This window comes from Salvelinus namaycush, chromosome 6, assembly GCF_016432855.1.
Source record: "Salvelinus namaycush isolate Seneca chromosome 6, SaNama_1.0, whole genome shotgun sequence".
NCBI lineage: Eukaryota > Metazoa > Chordata > Actinopteri > Salmoniformes > Salmonidae > Salvelinus > Salvelinus namaycush.
In genome coordinates, this window is record NC_052312.1 from 27,373,388 (window position 1) to 27,392,749 (window position 19,362).

Here is a 19,362-nt window from a genome sequence, read left to right on the forward strand (position 1 = left end):
TTGGACTTGTGATTTCATGAATATTTTATTTTATGATATCCCTGTAACTTTAGGCTAGGCTATGCTAGTCAGCTTTTGTGATGGGGGTGCTCCCGGATCCGGGTTTGTGAGGCGTTAGAGGTTAAACCATTAAAGGTTCCTCCAAGAACCCGTCAACTAACCAAAGGTTGAAATATGAACCATTGACTACACAGCATATTAGCCAGTATTACCTAGTGTCAGTGTAACATTTCTAGTGTAAAAGTGTAAAAGAACCCCAGTATTGGTGTTAATAACCAGTGTTAAACAAAACCACCCCCATCAGTATCATATTTCCCAGCATGCTCTATTGTAGGTAGATTTTTTTCAAATTGTTTCAAGATCTTTCTTTTTGTTTTTCATTGATTCATTGATCTTATGCTACTCAAATATAAATAACATAACTTTTTCTTAACTAATCCAATCTGTTACTTGGACTTTTTGTACCTATTACTGAAATGGTTTAGGTAGAGTCCTTTATAACGAGTCTCGACAGTCATTTTCAATTCAGGGTGTGGGTGAATACAAATTCCAACTGTTGGATATTGTAACTTTGGCTGAATTCCAATAGAAATTGCACATCACTATGCAAGCCATCATAATAGGACTTGCAGGCCTGAAAACCTTGAGTTTCATGGTAAAACTAGTCCCTCAAAAAGTAATGATGGGTCGTTGGCGAACAAGTCGGCTCTAAGAGCCGGCTCTTGTAGGTGAATGTTGGGAGCCAGCTCGCATATCAGAAGAGCCGAATCTATTAATACAATTATAATAAAATTAAGTTATGAATAATCAAAAGATTTAAAGAATATAGAATAGAATTAACTAATTCAAAGAATGAAAACATTTAATGATATAGGCCTAAATGCTCAAGCCCACAGATATTCGTTCTGACTGTCTGCTCAGACTAACAGCCTCACCTTTTGTTCCTGTCAATCAGACACACAGTGTCAACCAATGAAACAAAAATGAGTGAGGGAGGGCCGAGCCAACTCACTCAGTCACACACTTAGCAGCCGAGGAGATGGGATTGTAATAATGTCGACAATGTTAGAATATAATTTGCCAAAACAAAATCTCATATAAAGCCGGTTCTACGCACAACCTACACCGGCATATGCGAACTGTGCACCCAACTGTGAAGCTAGCTGTAGCTGCGCTTCGAGAAACTAGTGGGCCTGCTAGTGATAGTGGTGGAGCCAGCACCTCTACACGTGGAGAAGTATCCACTCAGTCAAGTAGGCCAACTCTGCAACCCACAGCAACGCAGTCTTCTATGGACCAGTGTATGCCAAAGTCTACGTCTGTAGCAAAACAAGGCCAAATTGATATTGTATTGGCTATAATGATTGCAACCGATTTCCAGCCATTTTTTATTGTGGAGGACAGAGGTTTTAGAAATTAAAGCAATAGTCTAAATCCAAATGTACACAATTCCAAGCAGGAAAACCCTTTCAAAATAACTTATTCCACAACTGTACGAGATCACACAGGCTTCAGTGTGGGAAAAGGTCCAAAAAGCTACTGCAGTTTGCCTTACCACTGACTGCTGGACATCAAGGGTAACCAGTTCTTCCATGTCGGTTACATGTCACTTCATTGAGGATTTTTCAATGTCTAGCTGTCTTCTGGACTGCTTTGAGTTCAGCGACAGACACACCTCAGATAAGTTTTGAGAGTGGCCAGAGAATGACAAGTAGATGGAAAAGTGTCTGTTGTGTTAGCGACAATGCAGCTAACATTACCAAAGCCATGAACATTTTAAAATGGGCGCATCATCCATGTCTTGCCCACACAATCAACCTGATTGTAAGAGATGCTCAGAAGGTGATGAAGCCCACTGTGGACAGAATACTTCCACAGGAGCACAGTAGGTGCTGAAAAATGTAAGTCTACACAACGCCAGATAGGGATGCATTATTTTTCAGTGCAATCGACGTTGCTACAGATGCTGGTTCAATACCCGTGTCGGTTGCGACCAGGAGACCCATGAGGTGAGATAAAGCATGTGTTTATTAGGCTACTGTGCAGTCTGACATGTAAACATAACCTACAGTACATACTATGGTAAAGTGCCTAATTCCTTACATAATGGAGAGCAGGCCATGTCCAGACTTTCTCGTTGACCTCAAGTACTCATTAACTCTGTCTTTAATGTTTTTCGGGTTGCATCAGTCATGGACAGAAACTTTTGAGACAGTATTAATGATGAACACCCGGAGGTTCACTGGTAAGCCACATTTGCCTCAGGATCCATCCCAGTTGGTATTCTGTGTCCACTCGTGGTATCTCTCTTCAGTTACACATCCTTGTAAGAGCAGAACAGCATAACGGTCTGGACGCCCCTTGCTGTGCCTGGTGAGCATTTGGTCAAATTCTGTTGTCAGAAGAGGAATGGAAATGTCAGGGTGAATCGACCACCTGACGAACCCGCCAGGTTTGTTGACTCTGCCTTTCATAGGTGGAGTTCCAGAGCTCACAGGTGTGCCTGGAATGGATTGTGACTCCATCTCATTCTCTACCTGAATCTCCGCCAATGCGGTGTGACTCTCCGCCAATGACGAGTGACTCTCCGCCAATGACGAGTGACTCTCCGCCAATGACGAGTGACTCTCCGCCAATGACGAGTGACTCTGCCAATACCGCCTGGCTCTGGACCAATGCATCAGCTGTCGCCCGTATCTCTGCCCTCAGATAATTTTTCTCTTTCTGCTGGTCTGCCTTTAATGACTCAATCTCAGTCTTCAAAGTTTGAATCTGATCCATGTGCACCTTCATCAGATAAGCAGAATGATACCGCCCTGAGTCCCCATCGATTACAGTGGCCTATGATAGAAACGGTAGATCAATTAAGAACTAAAAGTGACTCCAACACATAAATGCTGCATACACATTTTAAGAATCTAGCCAAACGAACCACTTTCTTGGCAACCATGCGTTTTTTTCGGTGCGGCCCTTTGTCCACTCATCTCCATGGATGGTTGTCGGCGTGGTTGTATGCTCTGCAAAAACACATTCACATTTTTAGTACACAATTATTTATTTTTATTTAACCTTTATTTAATTATCGATTTTATTATACAGTATACCTACACAATTATTTTTAAGAAAATGCATTGAAACAAAAATACCTTTTAGTTTTTGTGATCCTCTCAGCTCCGGCTGATTTTCAGGTCCTATGGTGTTTACGGTCCTGACACTGGAACGGGTAGCACCATAGAAAGAAACTGGCTTGATGAAAACTATGTCCTTTTCGTCTGTTCTCCTTGGTCGCAACGTCATTTTCTTTAGATAAACAGCTCATTTTTGAATGGTATCTGTGTTAAGGGTGGAGTTTGGGGCGGGGTGAGGAGTACTGGAAAAGTGTGACTTTCAGCTTAAGTATACAGCAGATCGCCGGTTGTCCTCACTTTGATTACGCTGTAACAACATACTGTAGCCTCATTACCAGGATCTCTATTCATTTAAGTGAGCAGATTAGGACTTTCAGGAGGAAAGGAAAATCTAGCACAGCCAATAGATTTTTTTTTATCAATTAGTATATTTGAGTTTAACTACAATATTTGTTCTGTCATTTCTGGTGGATTAACCTGAAATTACAACCAACTTTCTTATGGCTTGTTTAAAAAATAATTATAATTTGGAGACTTTTCAAATAACCTAAAGTCAGCGAGAAAAAGGCCATTCTTGAACATGGTGTGAAACATTCTTACTAATTTGTAAATAGGCCAGTTTAGTATTTAGAATTATTTCTTTTTGTTTTTAGAGGGAGAGAAACCAAAAGCCATCTCTTCATGGCTCTCCCGGTCGCAGCCGACACCGGTATCGAACCAGCGTCTGTGTGCAACGCAGTTTGCACTGTGATGCAGTATCTTAGACCGCTACACCACTCGGGAGGACCCATCTGCAAAGTTTAATGCTGATCAATTGCCTTGCACAAAGTATCAAATTGCAGAGGTGTTGGCCATAGTCTATAAGCAAAACATTTCTTTATTGAAAGAATGTTTGTACATATTTATTTAAATCCAAAGCCATGAATGAGTGAGTCACTTAGCTTTATGTAGGTGCCAAGGCTATATGACTGCACCATCAACTTTGTTATTTAGCAGACATCACTTGCTTATATTCAGTCAACACATACATCTTAAGAATATCAGGGAATATAATTTAATATTTAATTAATACTGACCAGTAGAAACAAAACAAATAAGCATTTTTCAGGGTGTGCGCATTCAGGAATAGCAATTCTAACACTATTGTTCTAAATCCAATCACCTTCTTCATCCTCAACATTCATTGTGGTGGCATGTAGCCTTGTGGTTAGAGCGTTGGACTAGTAACCGAAAGGTTGCAAGATTGAATCCCAGCTGACAAGGTAAAGATCTTGTTAACCTCACTAGGGTATGTGGGATGGTAGCGTCCCACCTCGTCAACAGCCAGTGAAACTGCAGGGCGCCAAATTCAAAACAACAGAAATCCCATAATTTAAATTCCTCAAACATACAAGTATATTACACCATTTTAAAGATACACTTGTTGTAAATCCAGCCAAAGTGTCCGATTTCAAAAAGGTTTTACGACAAAAGCACACCAAACGATTATGTTAGGTTAGAGCCAAGTCACAGAAAAAGACAGCCATTTTTCCAGCCAAAGAGAGGAGTAACAAAAAGCAGAAATAGAGATCAAATTAATCACTAACCTTTGATGATCTTCATCAGATGACACTCATAGGACTTCATGTTACACAATACATGTATGTTTTGTTCGGTAAAGTTCATATTTATATCCAAAAATCTGAGTTTAGGCGGGACGCTACTGTCTCACTTGGCAAAAAGCCTGAGAAAATGCAGAGCGCCATATTCAAATGAATTACTATAAAAATTACTATAAAAAACAAACTTTCATTAAATCACACAAGCAAGATACCAAATTAAAGCTACACTGGTTGCGAAAGCAAACAATGCTATTTTCTGAGTATAGCACCATTGTAAACAAAGAGAGAGAAGCATATTTCAACCCTGCAGGCGCAACACAAAACACAGAAATAAAAATATAATTCATGCCTTACCTTTGACGAGCTTCTGTTGTTGGCACTCCAATATGTCCCATAAACATCACAAATGGTCCTTTTGTTCGATTAATTCCGTCGATATATATCCAAAATGTCAATTTATTTGGCGCGTTTGATCCAGAAAAACGCCGGTTCCAAATTGTGAAACGTGACTACAAAATATCTCAAAGGTTACCTGTAAACTTTGGCAAAAACATTTCAAACTACTTTTGTACTACAACTTTAGGTATTTTTTAACATAAATAATCGATAAAATTGAAGACGGGATGATCTGTGTTTAATACAGGATTAAAACCAACTTTAGCTAGCTTTCTGGTCACACGCTTCTAACAAACAGGACACTTCAAGTGACCCTCCTTCAAGATGGCCGTACTTCTTCATTACACAAAGTAATAACCTCAACCAATTTCTAAAGACTGTTGACATCCAGTGGAAGCGGTAGGAACTGCAAGAAGGTCCCTTAGAAATCTGGTTTCCCAATGAAACTTCATTGAAAAGAGAGTGACATCAAAAGAAAAAGATATGAATGGTTTGTCCTCTGGGTTTCGCCTGCTAAATAAGTTATGTTATCTTCTTATGGCTGCAGTCCCGTTAATGGGATCGATATGACAACAGCCAGTCGAAGTGCAGGGCGCCAAATTCAAAAAACAGAAATCTCATAATTAAAATTCCTCAGACATTCATGTGTTTTATATAATTTAAAACTATACTCAACATAAATATAAATGATAATACAAGCAATACACATAGAATTATAGATATACCTCTCCTTAATGCAACCGCTGTGTCAGATTTCAAAAAAACTTTACGGAAATATAAACCATGCAATAATCTGAGACGGAGCTCAGATGATTAGACAAAATAGCCACCATGTTGGACTCAACAGAAACCAGAAAAGACATGATAAATGTTTCCTTACCTTTGATGAATTCATCAGAATGCAGTCCTAGGAATCCCAGGTCCACAATAAATGCTTGATTTGTTTGTTAATGTCCGTTATTTATGTCAAATTAGCTACTTTCGAATTGTTTACCAAATACCCTAACCAAAGTCTCAAAGCGCGACCACTATAACGTGACGAAATGTCCAAACGTTCCGTTACAGTCAGTAGAAACATGTCAAACGATGTACTGAATCAATCTTTAGAATGTTGTTAACATACATCTTGAATAACGTTCCAACTGGAGAATTAAATCGACTTCAATTGAGAGATGGAACAGAGCTGCCTCTCACGCGCGTGTTGAATGCATGGTCACCACATGGCAGTGATTACTAAATTCTGTCTCCTTCGACCCCCCCCTTCACATTAGAGTCATCAGACTTAGTTCTATTGACTGTTGACATCTAGTGGAAGCCGTAGGAAGTGAAAACCCATCCATATCTCTTTGTATTTTCAATAAGAGCTTGGTTGAAAATATGGCACCCCCAGAAAAAATCCAAACAGGAAGTGGAACTTCTCAGGTTTTTGCCTGCCATTTGAGTTCTGTTAATCTCACAGACTTAATTCAAACAGTTTTAGAAACTCCAGAGTGTTTTCCATCCAAATCTACTAATTACATGCATATCTTATCTTCTGGGGATGAGTAGCTGACAGTTTAATTTGGGCATGCTTTTCATCCAAAATTCCGAATGCTGCCCAAGAGAAGTTAAAATGTCGTCAGGAATTGTGCTCTTTAAAAAATAACAGAGGCGGACCCAATGACAGACGTAGACCCGATGCGGACACAAATAGCTAGGCTATTTATAGCCACAGCCAGTCAGTGGTAGAATGTTAGCTGTCATGGTGCAAACAAAGTACTCACTTGCGAAATAGATACTCATTGAAAATATCCATCTGGCTAATTTCCAATTTTGTGTCTGGTGGGGATGTTTATCCCATGGCACAAACGGATAAGGCTCTGGGCGGACTTCCTACGTGTCCATTTCTGACCTGTTTCCTACTTTACCAAATGGATGTTTGTATCTGTGCAGACGTGTATGCTGGAACATTATTAATGTGGGAGACAACCAGTCTGCCAAGGGAGACTACCTAGTGAGAGCTAATGGTGTCCCCCCCTTTCAGGCCCTTCCTTTTACTGCCCCCGCTGATGGAGTGGATTCGGGTGGCGGTGGCACACACAGAACACAGGCGCAGCTTCTATGTGGACAGCGACGACGTGAGACAAGCTGCCAGGTTGCTCCTGCCAGGGGTGGACTGTGAGCCACGACAGCTAAAGTAAGACACGACATGGATGAACATACACACATACACACACACACACACATAAAAATATCTCTCAGACAGGCACACACAATTACTGAACACAGGATTGTGCATTTATTCAGACATACAGTGGCAAGAAAAAGTATGTGAACCCTTTGGAATTCTGGTTTTCTGTATAAATTGGTCATACAATTTTATCTGATCTTCATCTAAGTCACAACAGACAAACACAGTCTTCTTAAGCAGACTGTGTTCGACTATTGTTGTGACTTAGATGAAGATCAAATGTTATGACCAATTTATGCAGAAGTCCAGGTAATTCGAAAGGGTCCACAAACTTTTTCTTGCCACTGTACACTGAATGTTTCTTAAACGTGTAGCACATGCACATTTTTACCCACACTGACACATAATGAAGACATATCAAGACCTTTAAAAGGGGCAATCCGGGATAAAAAAAAATAACAGTGATCTCCACGCCACTTGTTTTGTGAAACAGCTGAGGGATGGAGCTGAAGGAATGGATCCACTTTCAAATTCATAGATAGATCTATGGATGCAAGGACTGACCACCCATGAGATCAACATGATAGTTACCCAAGCTCATAGTTAGGCTTCTGAGGGTGTCAGACAGTTGAGCTAAGCTCATGAGGCATTTATATGTTATTCTTCAAGAATCAATGGCTATGTATAGACACCTCAAATTGGCACCCAAAAAAGAGGATCAAATAAATAAATACAAATACCAAGTTATATTGTATGCAAAACAAATGGGAGAATTGTATAATTTTATACTAGTACAAGAGATTTTTGTTTAACATGTCATTTTTGGGGGATTGGCCCGCCTAAGAATCTGCATCAACATTCTACTTTCTGCATATGCAGAAAATAACTTCATACCTACTATAAAATATGGTGGTGGATCTTTGATGTTATGGGACTGTTTTGCTTCCACTGGTCCTGGGGCTCTTGTTAAGGTCGACAGCATCATGAACCCCAAGTATCAGGACATGTTTGCCAAAAACCTGGTTGCTTCTGGCCACAAATGGATCTTCCAGCAAGACAATGACCCCAAGCACACAATAAAATCCGCAAAGAAATTGTTAATTGACAACAAAAATCAACATTTTGGAATGGCCGTATTCATCACAAAACCACTTAATTTTGACAATTATTTTAATGATTACTTAATTGGCAAAGTGGGCAACTTAGACAGGAAATGCAAACAATGAACAGTGAGCCAAGCAAATAATGAAAGAAAAGCATAGTAGGTTTGAATTTTGGAAAGTTAGTGTGGGAGAGGTGGAAAAAGTATTGTTATCGATCAATAATCACAAACCTCCTGGCATTGATAACTTAGATGGAAAGCTACTGAGGATGGTAACTGACTTTAAAGCCAATCCTATCAGTCATATATTTAATCTGAGGCTAGAGGAAAGTCTTTGTCCTCAGGCCTGGAGGGAAGCCAATGTCATTCCACTACCCAAGAATGGTAAAGTGGCCTTTACTGATTCTAACAGCAGACCTATCAGCTTGCTGCCAGCTCTTAGCAAATTGTTGGAAAAAAACTGGGATTGACCAATTACAATGCTACAGTATTTATCTGTAAACAAATGAACCACACAGACTTTCAGCATGCTTATAGAGAAGGGCACTGACCAAATGACTGATGATTGGTTGAAAGAAACCGATAAAGAAGATTGTGGCAGCTGTACTTTTAGATTTCAGTGCAGCCTTTGATATTATTGACCATAACCAGTTGAGAAAAACATGTGTTATGGCTTTTCAATCTCAGCTCTAAATCCACAATATGGCAATCTAATAGAACTCAGAGGACTTTCTTTATTGGAAGCTTCTCTAATGTCAAACATGTTAAGTGTTTTTTTACCAATTAACAAAGCATGTGTGTCCATGTATGCTGATGATTCAGCAACCACAGCTAATGAAGTCACTGAAACCCTTAACAAAGAGTTGGTCTGTTTTGGAATGGGTGGCCAGTAATAAACTGTCCCTGAACATGTCTAAAACTAAGAGCATTGTATTTGGTACAAATCATTCCCTGAGTACTAGACCTCAACTGAATCTGGTAATGAATGGTGTGGCTGTTGAACAAGTTGAGGAGATTAATTTGCTTGGTGTTTCCTTAGATTGCAAACTGTCATGGTCAAAACATACAGAGTCAATGGTTGTAGAAAGGGGAAGAGGTCGGTCCGTAATAAAGAGATGCGCTGCTTTTTTGACACCAGACTAAACAAAGCAAGTTCTGCAGGCTCTAGTTGTATCTTGATTATTGTCCAGTCATAATGGTCAAGTGCTCTAAAGAAAGACCTAGCTAAGGTGCAGCGGGCCCAGAACAGAGCTGCACGTCTTGCTCTTCACTGTAATCAGGGGGCTAATATTAATACGATGCATGCCAGTCACTCTTGGCTGAGAGTTGATTAAAGACTGACTGTGTCACTTGTTTTCATAAGAAATATTAATGTGTTGGAAATTCCTAATTGTTACATGGTCAACTTACACACAGCACTGACACCCACACTTATACCACCAGACATGGCACAAGGGGTCTTTTCACAGTCCCCAGGTCCAGAACAAATTCAAGGAAACATACAGTATTATACAGAGCCATGAGTGCATAGAACTTCCTTCCATCTCATGTAGCGCAAGCAAACCTGGTTTAAAAAAGCAAAAAAAGCAATACCTCACGGCACAACGCCTCTCCCCCATTTGTTGAGTGTATGTACTGACATGTATGTGTAACTGATAGATACACACACAAACACACTACAAGTTAATGTTTTTAAATGAATCTAAATTGTAAAGTATTTTGTCTAATGTATTTTATTGTTATGTGTCGGACCCCAGTAAGACTAGTTGTCGCCATTGGCATTGACTAATGGGGATCCTAATAAATAAAAATAAATAAAAAGATATCCGGATGTCACAATCGTTATAATGAGTGGACCAAGATGCAGCGTGGTATGGTTCCATCCTCTTTATTTAGAAATGAAACTCAAAAGAAAACAAAGCGCAAAACAAAACGTGAAGCTACTATCGTGCTCGCAGGCATCTATACATAGACAAGATCCCACAAAGCACAATGGGGAAAAGGCTGCCTAAATATGATCCCCAATCAGAGACAACAATAAACAGCTGCCTCTTATTGGGAATCATACCATGCCAACATAGATATATAATCACCTAGATAACCCACCCTAGTCACACCCCAACTTAACCAACATAGAGAAAATAAAGCTTTCTATGGTCAGGGCGTGACACCGGACTTGAGCCCCTATTGTTTGAATTGAAGAGGGCAGTCAATAAACGCAGACTGAAGGAAATGAAGGATCTGTAAAAAAAATTGTACAGAGGAATGGTCTAAGATCCCTCCTAATGCGTTCGTCAATCTCATAAAACAGTATAGAAAAAGGCTATACGTGCCGTTAAGCTCGCTAGGGAAGGGTGCACAAAGTATTAACTTCTGACACCTATTTCTTTTTAGATTACTTGTTAACTTCTCTAGGATAGGGGGCAGCATTTTCACTTTTGGATGAAAAGCGTGCCCAGAGTAAACTGCCTCATACTCGGTCCCAAATGCTAATATATGCATATTATTAGTGTTGGATAGTGTTGGATAGAAAACACTCTGAAGTTTCTAAAACAGTTTGAATCATGTCTGTGACTATAGCAGAACCTATTTGGCAGGCAAAACCCTGAGGACAAACCATTCAGATTTTTTGTTGTTGTTGAGGTTACTCTCTTTTCAATGGATTTCATTGGGAATCCAGATTTCTAAGGGACCTTCCTGCAGTTCCTATCGCTTCCACTGGATGTCAAAAGTCTTTAGAAATTGATTGAGGTTTTTCCTTTGAGAAATGAAGAAGTAGCCATGTTCAGAATGAGGCTCCATGCGCATTCACGTCCATCGCAATTCTGAAGACACAGGAATACTCCGGTTGGAACATTATTGAAGAATTATGTTAAAAACATCCTAAAGATTGATTCAATACTTCGTTTGTCATGTTTTTACGGACTGTAATATAACTTTTTTAACTTTTCGTCCGTACTTTCCACTGGACCTGCCTGCGCGTCGTGAGTTTGGAAAGTGTACTGAACGCTAGAACAAGGAGGAAATTGTACATAAATGATGGACATTATCTAGCAAAACAAACATTTATTGTGGAACTGGGATTCCTGGGAGTGCATTCTGATGAAGATCATCAAAGGTAAGTGAATGTTTATATTGTTACTTCTGACTTCTGTTGACTGCATAATATGGCGGCTATATTTGTGTCTTGATTGGGCTCTTAGCGCCGACTCAGATTATTGCATGGTTTGCTTTTTCGTAAAGTATTTTTGAAATCTGACACAGCGGTTGCATTAAGGAGAAGTGCAATAACAGTTGTATCTTTTAGCAATGTTTATTATGAGTATTCCTGTAAATTGATGTGGCTCTCTGCAAAATCAAAGGATGTTTTGTGACTTCTGAACGTAAGGCGCCAATGTAAACTCAGATTTTTGGATATAAATTTGAACTTTTCCGAACAAAACATGCATGTATTGTGTAACATGAAGTCCTATGAGTGTCATCTGATGAAGATCATCAAAGGTTAGTGATTAATTTTATCTATATTTCAGCTTTTTGTGAATCCTCTCTTTGGCTGGAAAAATGGCTGTGTTATTCTGTGAATAGGCACTCACCTAACATAATCGTTTGGTTTGCTTTCGTCGTAAAGCTTTTTTGAAATCGGACACTGTGGCTGGATTTACAACAAGTGTATTTTTAAAATGTTGTAAAATACATGTATGTTTGAAGAATTTTAATTATGGGATTTCTGTTGTTTTGATTTTGTTGCCCTTCACTTTCATTGGCTGTTGAAGAGGTGGGACGCTAACGTATCACGTACCCTAGAGAGATTAAACTAAATATTTTTCTCTGAGGAATTGTATTAGTAAAAAATAATCTAATTTCCTTTTTTTAGCATATACTCAAGCTCAGTATTTGTATTATAAATTGTATTTTCTTTTTCCCCCTTTTTCCCCTTTCGAGCTTGTGTGGGGTTTGTGCAGGTCAGGAGACTGGACTTCACTGCAGCTTCAGTGAAATCAACCTTCTTGGTTGTGTGTGGTGCACACTTTTTTAAAATCTATTTCACCTTCATTTAGCAAGACAAATCAGTTAAAAACAAATTCTTATTTACAATGATGGCCTACCAAAAGACCAAAAGGCCTCCTGCGGGGACAGGGGCTGGGATTAAATAGAAAAATATAGGACAAAACACACATCATGACAAGAGAAACACCACAACACTACATAAAGAGACCTAAAACAACATAGCATGGCATCAACACCACATGACAACATGGTAACAGCACAACATAGAATTCCTGACCTAGAATTCCCCACAATCAAATGCCGACCATATTATCTCCCAAGAGAATTCTCGTCGGTTATTGTCACAGCTGTGTATATCCCCCCTCAAGCCGATACCACGACGGCACTCAAGGAACTTCACTGGACTCTATGCAACCTGGAAACCATATATCCTGAGGATGCATTTATTGTACCTGGGGATTTTAAGAAAGCAAATTTGAGAACAATTCTATCAGCATAATGATTGTATCACTTGTGCGGGAAATACACTGGATCACTGCTACTCTAACGTCCGTGATGCAGCCTACAGGGAGGAGGTGAGGGCACTCTGAGTATGTCAAGAAGACAACCTCTCACTCAACAACAACAAAACATAATTAAATGATCGTAGACTTCAGGAAAGAGCAGAGGGAGCACCCCCCTATCCACATCGATGGGACAGCAGTGGAGAAGGTGGAAAGTTCCTCGGCGTACACATCACTGAAATGGTCACCCCAACACAGACAGTGTGGTGAAGGTGCAACAGCGCCTCTTCAACCTCAGGAGGCTAAAGAAATTTGGCTTGTCACCTAAAGCCCTCAAACTTTACGGATGCGCAATTGAGCGCATCCTGTTCGGGCTGTATCACCACCTGGTACGGCAACTGCACCGCCCACATCCACAAGGCTCTCCAGTGGGTGGTGCGATTCCCACAACACATCACAGGGGGCAAACTACCTACCCTCCAGGACACCTACAGCACCCGATGTCACAGGAAGGCCAAAAAGATCATCACGGACAACAACCACCCGAGCCAATCCATGTTCACCCCGCTACCACGCAGAAGGCGAGGTTAGTACAGGTGAATCAAAGCTGGGTCCGAGAGACTGAAAAACAGCTTCTGTCTCAAGGCCATCAGACTGTTAAACAGCCATCACTAACATTTAGTGGCCGCTGCCAACATACTGACTCAACTTCAGCCACTTTAATAATGGGAATTGATGGGAATTTATGTAAAAATGTATCACTAGCCACTTTAAACAATGCCACTTAATATAATGTTTACATACTCTACATTACTCATCTCATATGTATATGTATATACTGTACTCTATATCATCTACTGCATCTTGCCATCTTTATGTAATACATGTATCACTAGCCACTTTAAACTATGCCACTATGTTTATATACCCTACATTACTCATCTCAGATGTATATACTGTACTCTATACCATCTACTGCATCTTGCCTATGCCGTTCTGTACCATCACTCATTCATATATTTTTATGTACATATTCTTTATTTTTGTGGAATTGTTAGGTTAGATTACTCGTTGGTTATTACTGCATTGTCGGAACTAGAAGCACAAGCATTTCGCTACACTCGCATTAACTTCTTATGGCTGCAAGCCCGATGTCGGTACACTTATGACAACAGCCAGCTCAAGTGCAGGGCGCGAAATTCAAAAGATTTTTTTAGAAATATTTAACTTTCACACATTAACAAGTCCAATACAGCAAATGAAAGATAAACATCTTGTGAATCCAGCCAACATGTCCGATTTTTAAAATGTTTTACAGCGAAAACACCACGTATATTTATGTTAGCTCACCACCAAATACAAAAAAGCACAGACATTTTTCACAGCACAGGTAGCTTGCACAAAACCAACCAAACTAACCAAGAACCAACCAAACTAACCAAGAAACAACTTCATCAGATGACAGTCTTATAACATGTTATACAATAAATCTATGTTTTGTTCGAAAAATGTGCATATTTGAGGTATAAATCAGTTTTACATTGCAGCTACCATCACAGCTACCGTCACAAATAGCACCGAAGCAGCCAGAGTAATTACAGACACCAACGTGAAATACCTAAATACTCATCATAAAACATTTCTGAAAAATACATGGTGTACAGCAAATGAAAGACAAACATCTTGTGAATCCAGCCAATATTTCCGATTTTTTAAGTGTTTTACAGCGAAAACACAATATAGCGTTATATTAGCTTACTACAATAGCCAACCACACAACAGCATTGATTCAAGGCAAACGGTAGCGATAGCGACAAAACCAGCAAAAGATATTAATTATTTCACTAACCTTCATAAACTTCATCAGATGACAGTCCTATAACATCATATTACACAATACATATATGGTTTGTTCGAAAATGTGCATATTTAGAGCTGATATCCGTGGTTATACATTGTGCTAACGTAGCATCTTTTTCCCAGAATGTCCGGGTATATTTATGACACTCACCTATTCTGACCAAATAACTATTCATAAACTTTACTAAAAAATACATGTTGCATAGGAAATGATAGATACACTAGTTCTTAATGCAATCGCTGTGTTAGAATTCTAAAAATAACTTCAGTACGACATCCAGCTTACGTTATAGCGAGAGAGCGCACAAAATCTGGGCGCAAACTAATAGTAAACATGTTCGACAGATATATGAAATAACATCATAAATGGGTCCTACTTTTGATGATCTTCCATCAGAATGTTGTACAAGGGGTCCTTTGTCGGGAACAATCGTTGTTTGGTTTTAGAATGGCATTTTTCCCTTTTGAATTAGCAAGCACACTAGCCAAGTGGCGTGAAGCTCTCCTTCGTGAACAAACGCAGAGAACGCAACACGCCTAACCTCCCGAAAAAATTTCAATAAAATGATAAAACTATATTGAAAAAACATACTTTACGATGATATTGTCACATTTATCAAATAAAATCAAAGCCGGAGATAGTAGCCGTCTATAACGACAGCTTTTCAGAAGGCAATCCCCGGTTCCTTCTCGCGCCTTCCTGAAAACAGGAAATTGGTGTCACGTCATGCCAAGAGCTCTTATTCGACCTCAGATCAAGCTATACACTCCATTTCTTCTCTCACTGCCTATTGACATCTAGTGGAAGGTGTATGAAGTGCATGTATACTAATACATATCAAGCAAATTAATAGGGATGCCCTGGAACAGAGCATCGACTTCAGATTTCCAATTTGCTATTACCATGTTGCTTAAAACTGTCAAACCTCTCAGATCTCAGAAGGTCTTTTTGAAAGTCAAGAATACTTTAAAAACTCAGATGTCATACTATTTTGGGCTTTGACAGCAGCTGATCAATTAGATATGGGGATGCACTACCGAAATTAATGAATAACTGGAAACATTCTCACTATTTCGAAAATAGTGTGAATTTTGGGAAATGTTGTGGTTAAAATGCCTGGATGTTATACTCATTTCGGCTCTTCATCTATACTGAACAAAAATATAAACGCAACATGTAAAGTGTTCGTCCCATGTTTCATGAGCTGAAATAAGATCCTACTCTTACTGACAGTTGTGGCTACTTCACGTGATGTACTGTTGTCTCTACCTTCTTCAAATCAAATCAAATTGTATTTGTCACATACACATGGTTAGCAGATGTTAACTTTTTAGGGCTGCAGGGGCAGTATTGAGTAGCTTGGATGAAAGGTGCCCATTTCAAACGGCCTCGTACTCTATTCTAGATCGTACAATATGCATATTATTATTACTATTGGATAGAAAACACTCTCAAGTTTCTAAAACTGTTTGAATTATATCTGTGAGTAAAACAGAACTCATTTTGCAGCAAACTTCCAGACAGGAAGTGAAAAATCTGAAAACGATGCTCTGTTCCAGGGCCTGCCTTTTGAATTGCCTTATATTTATGGATATGCATGCACTGCATACGCCTTCCACTAGATGTCAACAGGCAGTGGAAGGTGGAATGGGGTGTCTAGCTTGATCTGAGGTCGAACAAGAGCTCTTGGAATGACGTGACCAGAATTTCCTTTGTCTACCAGTGCGCGGGAAGTACCTCCATATTGTCTTATGATAAGCGTTAGGTATACACGGCTAATATCTCCGGCTTTGTTTTTATTTGATACATATTAGAAAAACATAATAAAGTAGGTTTTTTCAACCGAGTTTCATCAGTTTATTCAACGTTTAATGGGACTTTTGGAGTTTTCTGTTCTATGCGTCAAGAGAAGATGGGCATGTTCGCGCCACATGGCTAGCCTTGTGGAGCGAATTCGACAGGAGAGAAGGACATTCTAAAACCAAACAACGATTTATTCTGGACAAAGGACTCCTTGTACAAGATTCTGATGGAAGCTCAGCAAAAGTAAGAACAATTTATGATGTTATTTCGTATTTCTGTGGAAAATGTTTAGTCCTATTATCCGCCCTTTTTGCTGGCGCTGTCTCGCTATAACGTAAGCTGTTTGTTATGGTAAAGTTATTTTTAAAAATCTAACACGGCGGTTGCATTAACCTCTACTCAATAGGGGGTGCTGTTTGCACTTTGTAATAATTTCGTTCCCAAATTAAACTGCCTCGTACTCAATTCTTGCTCGTACAATATGCATATTATTATTACTATTGGATAGAAAACACTCTCTAGTTTCTAAAACCGTTTGAATTATATCTGTGAGTAAAACAGAACTGGAGTTAGAGCATTTTTCCTATGAGGATGTGAGAATGCTGAATTCTGCTCTCTGTTCTCAGGTCAGTTTGTTAATTTGCCTGTCTTCTATTGGTTGAGATGCACTGCATACGTCTTCCCCTGGGTGTCAGCGAATAGTGAGAGTTGAAATGGGGTTGCTAGGCAGAACTGAGAGGTTATAAATGGCCTGGGAACGAAGGGTCCGGTCTTTGTTCACTTCGCTCTGACGCAGGAAGGACATCTGGCTGTGGCTCTAGAACGCTCCGGTTATAGGCGTTAGATATATCCGGTCATGTTTTTATTCGTTATAGGTGTTAAAGACATCATAATGTTGTTATATTAAACCTAGTTATATCAGTTTATATCGGTATATTGCGATTTTCGGATATTTAATCGTCCTGCGTTTTAGTGAGTCGGACACGTCTTTGCCACATGGCTAATGTTTACTGCTAAATCAAACGTTGAAGAGGACAATCTACAACCAAGCAACGATTATTTTGGACTAAGGACACCTTGCCCAAGATTCTGATGGAAGCTCATCAAATAGTAAGAAGTATTTATGATGTTAATTCGTTGTTCTGTTGAAAAATGTAGAACAGATATTCTGCCAATAATCTAGGTGCGGTCTCGCGTTAACGCATGCTGTATGTTGTAGTAACGTTAATTTAAAAAATCTAACACAGCGATTGCATTAACTAATGTATCTTTCATTTGCTGTCCAACCTGTATTTTTTAGTCAAGTTTATGATTAGTTATCGATTAGATTAGGTGCCTCTCCCAAGATTTCTCCCGACATATTGTTGGCAGCCTGGCTACTTTTCTCATTGTATAACCACGATTTGTGCCGCTAAATATGCACATTTTCGAACAAACTCTATATGTATTGTGTAATATGATGTTATAGGACTGTCATCTGATGATGTTTTGAGAAGGTTAGTCAAAAATGTAATATCTTTTGCTGGTTTATTCGCTATCGCTAACGTGCATGAATCAATGCTGCTGTGTGGTTGCCTATTGTAGTAAGCTAATAAAATGCTATATTGTGTTTTCGCTGTAAAACACTTAAAAAATCTGAAATATTGGCTGGATTCACAAGATCTTTGTCTTTCATTTGCTGTACGCTGTGTATTTTTCAGAAATGTTTTATGATGAGTATTTAGGTAATTCACGCTGCTCTCTGTAGTTATTCTAGTCGCTTTGGTGAGAGTTGTGATGGTGGCTGCAATGGTAAACTATGATTTACACCTGAAATATGAAACATTTTTCTAACAAAACATATGCTATACAATAAATATGTTATCAGACTGTCATCTGATGAAGTTGTTTCTTGGTTAGTGGCTATTTATATCTTTATTTGGTCGAAATTGTGATAGCTACCTATGCAGGAAAAAAATGGTGGGAAAAAAAAGTTGTGTCTTTTGCTATCGTGGTTAGCTAATAGATTTACATATTGTGTCTTCCCTGTAAAACATTTTAAAAATCAGAAATGATGGCTGGATTCACAAGATGTGTATCTTTCATCTGGTGTCTTGGACTTGTGATTTAATGATATTTAGATGCTAGTATTTACTTGTGACGCTATGCTAGGCTATGCTAGTCAGCTTTTTTACTGATGGGGGTGCTCCCGGATCCGGGATTGGGAGGAATTAGAGGTTAAGAACTAGTGTATCTTTCATTTGCTGTCCAACATGTATTTTTTAGTAAAGTTTATGATGAGTTCTTTGGTCAGATTAGGTGAGTGTCCAAACTAGCTCCGGACAATTTGGTGAATCGATGCTACATATTCACAATGTATAACCACGGTTTGCAGCTCTAAATATGCACATTTTCGAACAAAACATAAATGTATTGTATAACCTGATGTTATAAGACTGTCATCTGATGAAGTTGGTCAAGGTTAGTGATTAATTTTATATCTTTTGCTGGTTTTTGCGATCGCTACCTTTTGCTGCTAATAAATGCATTTGTGTGTTTGGCTATTGTGGTAAGCTAATATAATGCTATATTGTGTTTTCGCTGTAAAACACTTAAAAAATCGGAAATATTGGCTGGATTCACAAGATGTTTATCTTTCATTTGCTGTACACCATGTATTTTTCATAAATGTTTTATGATGAGTATTTAGGTATTTCACGTTGCTCTCTGTAATTATTCTGGCTGCTTTGGTGATATTTTTGATTGTAGCTGCAATGTAAAACTATGATTTATACCTCAAATATGCACATT

At 39.0% G+C, this 19,362-nt stretch overlaps 1 protein-coding gene across 1 annotated transcript in view; it reads left to right on the plus strand.

Annotated features, from left to right (window-relative positions):
* LOC120049054 (ankyrin repeat and BTB/POZ domain-containing protein BTBD11-A-like) overlaps window positions 1-19,362 on the plus strand; it is a 191,620-nt gene that overhangs the window by 58,756 nt on the left and 113,502 nt on the right. Inside the window, exon 4 of the mRNA XM_038995312.1 lies at window positions 7,149-7,301. Within this exon, the coding sequence (XP_038851240.1) occupies window positions 7,149-7,301 (153 nt within the window). The remainder of the gene's footprint in view (window positions 1-7,148; window positions 7,302-19,362) is intronic.